At 50.1% G+C, this 3,670-nt stretch overlaps 1 protein-coding gene across 1 annotated transcript; it reads right to left on the bottom strand.

Annotated features, from left to right (window-relative positions):
- Window positions 1-2,987: 2,987 nt before the first annotated feature.
- On the bottom strand, window positions 2,988-3,665 carry LOC124232421 (olfactory receptor 2AT4-like; the record flags this gene model as incomplete). The annotated part of the gene is made up of 1 exon (XM_046649399.1): window positions 2,988-3,665. A coding segment is annotated over one exon (678 nt), but the record flags the coding sequence as incomplete, so codon positions are not given.
- Between the last annotated feature and the right edge of the window lie 5 nt (window positions 3,666-3,670).

Genomic DNA, 3,670 nt, shown 5'->3' with positions numbered 1-3,670 from the left:
GGGTTCTTCACCTTCATTATGTCATGTGGACCTTACTGGTTAAGTGCGTGGACTTGTGCATCAGAAAAGACTGGATTCCAATCCCACCCCTACCCCCAGCTGTGTCACCTTGGGCCTTTTCCCTTTATCTGTGACCTCCTGGGGCTGAGTCCTCACAGAGAGAATGCTTAGATGATGCTTACACAAGAGCCTGGAACACGTAAGAGCTCAAAGTTTTGCAAGTGTTTCCAATGGTTATTACTGCCATAAGCCTTGCTTTCATATGAGGTGGCCTTGGCCAAGATCATTTGAATCTCACCTGTGAGTGCACCCCTTGCCCAGACCTGCCAGGACACGTGGCCCAAAGTCCCACAGCCCATCTGTGCATAGCCAACCTGGATCCTGGGCTCCTGCCTCTTGTGCACACCGCATCAATCTCTCTGGGCCCCTGACCAGGTTTATATGCCCCCTACATCCTTGCCTCTGTCTCCCCACTCTGGTCTTTGCTGAGCTTTGGTACTTTGCCCCCAGCACACTCACCTGTCAAGCCCTGTTTACCTTGGTGTCTCCCGTGGTGTCCCCTTTGTGTCTGCAAACCAGGCCCGGCAGGGAAGAACCAGGCAGGAGCCGAGCTGTTACGCCCGCTAACCCCTCCCTTCAGCCAGGCCTGCTGGGGCCCTCTCCCTCAAGATGGGCCTCCTCTGGGGCAATGTGTCCCCCCAGTCACCCAGGATCCGCTTCTCGCCTCCTCCTGCATGCATTGGGAGGGACTTGCCTCTGGGATTCTCTGATAATGAGAACAGCACTGTTAACAGCCCTCCTGGGTTCCAGAACTTTACAACCATTGGGACTGCTTTTACTGACATTATTCCTCTGGTCTCCAGCACAGCAAGGGGAGACAGGCAGCCCAAGAGGTGGAGACCCGCGTCCAGAGAAGTGAACTGACTTGCCAATGCTTATGCTCTGTTTAGTATCTGAGCTACAAGTCAGACCAGGGCTTCCTTCCCAGGCCTGTGCTCTGCAGTATTCCATCATGGGTTAGGGTGTAGGGACCGGAGTGAGAAAGTCCTGGCTTTGAATACAAGTTCTAATGTATTTTAGCCACGTCACCTTAGGCAAGTTACTTAACCTCTCTGAGTCTGAGTTTCTCCGTCCATAAAATAGAACATAACCATATTACCTATCTCATAGAGTTTTTGAGACGATTTAGTGAGATAAAAGATATAGGGTGCTTGGAGTGAAACATGATTATTCAAAAATTACACCAGGAGTTTTGTTTGCGTCACCTGGTAATAGCCAGGGAACAGGCTGCCTGCATATCTTCAATTTCCCAGGGGACTGGTGGTGTCCATCTCCTGCGAGAGAGTGTGCAACTTTCATGGGCTCTCAGGGTCTCTAGATGCCAACCACCCTGCTTTACCAGGACGGTAGTCAACAGCTGGCATCTAAGCTTAGATGCCTTAGTACCAGTAGCCAGTTTATTCTGCTTATAAAGCTACTCTCTTGCTCCCTTTCCACCCAAAAGGAAAGCAATAAGGTAAGGACAGTTATACCCATATCTAGGGTGTATGTGTGTGAGCTGTTAGCAGCCAACGTGCAGCTGCTAGAGGGCAGGCCACCAACTGTGTCTGCTACAGTCTACCCCTTGAACCTCTCGGATTCATTCACTTATCATGAGAATGTCACTCCATTTGGACACAGAGCTTCTGATTACTCACAATTTGGGGGGAAATTTCTAAAAGAAGTGCGATTAATTACTGCCCCTGCTGCTACAGTCAGTCCCAAGGCTGCAAGTGACACTCATCAACCCTCTCCTCTGCCGCCCATTCTAGATGCCCTTCTCCTTTCCCTTCACGTTTCATCACTGCAGTGGTCTAGATGGATCCCCTTCCAGCATGACCCAGACCTCATCCCTGACGGTTCTGAGCCCCTGGTCACTATGCCTCACCAGGCTGTGGTTGCTTTAATTGTTCATTTACGGTTAAAGTTGGTCATGGAAGAAACAAGAAATGCTCCTGTGCCTGAGTGCCAACCTTCCAGCCCCCGTTACATAAGAGCAGTCTTACTTCCTCTGGAAGATCAGGGTCAGTTACCCTTGAGAGCATGGTGACTCCTTTTTCTGACTGCTGGTCTACCTCCCTGGTGGGCTGAAAATGACCAGGTAACAACTGTAGCTTTAAATTTAGTGAGACTTACTGTGTCTCTTGCGGAGTCAGAACTGCTTAATCTACACAGGCTAAAATCATCGAGACTGGGGGCACAGATTCCCCCAGGTGGGTCACTGCAGGGAACGGTGAGTAGAGCCACTCTAACTTCCGCCTCCTGGTTCTTGGCAGGAAGCATCACTTTTTAATGGGCATCCAAGCCCATTAATGCGATCCAGCTAAAAATAGATCCTCCTCATCGGACAGGAGCATGGACCCCATTACCACTCCCTGATTGGAGCAGCTAGTGGATTTCTTACGCAGTCATTTCAAGCCTCCGGCCCACCCCTGACAATATTGCTGATAAACCAGTGCTTGGTAACAAACAAGTGATATCAACGTCAAAAATATAAGGATTTCTGGAGAAAATATTAACATTAAATTAAATGCTAACTTCTTGGCTCCCACAGCCCCTTTGTGTCTCTCCATCCTATCACCCAATGTTGTTTCTCTGGGCCTGAAGCTCTCACTAGACTGTGGATACCTCAAGGGCAGCAACTGCGTCTGGTTCATTTCTGTCTCTAGCACTTAATAAAGACTGGTATGAGTGACTGAACGATCAAATTTTATTCATCACATTAACAATTGATGAAAACTGTGAAAACTACAATTATATAGTGAAAACTATAGCACCAGTGGGAAGCTTTCTTAATCCAGTATTTGAGGACCACGTTTGAGCTGTCTGCTCAACAGAATTAAGCATATTTAGGCTGCTGTAATTCACTTAAAATATTTATTGTGTTTCTATTCTGTGCTAGGCATTGTCAATGGTGTCCAGGGAGCTGAATGAGTTGCATCTAAGGATCAAGGACCCCGAGAATGCCCTGGGTCCCGGGGACATGCTACTTTGATGATGACTGCTTTGATATCCTTGTTCCTCAGCGTGTAGATGAGAGGGTTGAGGATTGGTGTGAGAATAGCATACACCACCTTGCCCATGATATGGAAGTTGAGGGGCAAGTCAGCTCTATAGGCCACGTAGGCTATGGCAATGGATGAGTAGTAGGTGCCAACCACCAGGACGTGGGAACTGCAGGTGGAGAAGGCTTTTGAGCGTCCTTCTCGGGAGCTGATGTGCAGCACCGAGGCCAGGATGTGGGCATAGGAGAGAAGCACCAGGAGAAGGGGCAGGAAGGACACCACCATGGCGATGCAGAAGCCCATGAAGGTCTGGGGCGTGGTGTCAGAGCAGGAGGCCTGGACCACAGCTAAGTGGTCAAAGAAGCAGTGGTAGACCTGGGCCACAGGACTAAAAGCCATGTGGGAGGTCTGCACCACTGCCGGGATGGGCAGGAGGAGGGCAGTGAGCCAGGCACCAGCTGCCAGGGCAGCGTTGGTCTGTGGGGCCATGAGGACAGGGTAGTGCAGTGGGCGGCAGATAGCTACATAGCGATCATAGGCCATGACCACCAGGATGAAGGCTTCGGAGCAGGAGAAGCTGTGGAAGAGGTACATCTGCAGGAAGCAGGCAGGGAAGCTGAGGAGGC

This window comes from Equus quagga, unplaced genomic scaffold (assembly GCF_021613505.1).
Source record: "Equus quagga isolate Etosha38 unplaced genomic scaffold, UCLA_HA_Equagga_1.0 HiC_scaffold_593_RagTag, whole genome shotgun sequence".
NCBI classification, from domain to species: Eukaryota; Metazoa; Chordata; class Mammalia; order Perissodactyla; family Equidae; genus Equus; species Equus quagga.
This window is presented reverse-complemented; position numbering and strand designations above follow the sequence as displayed.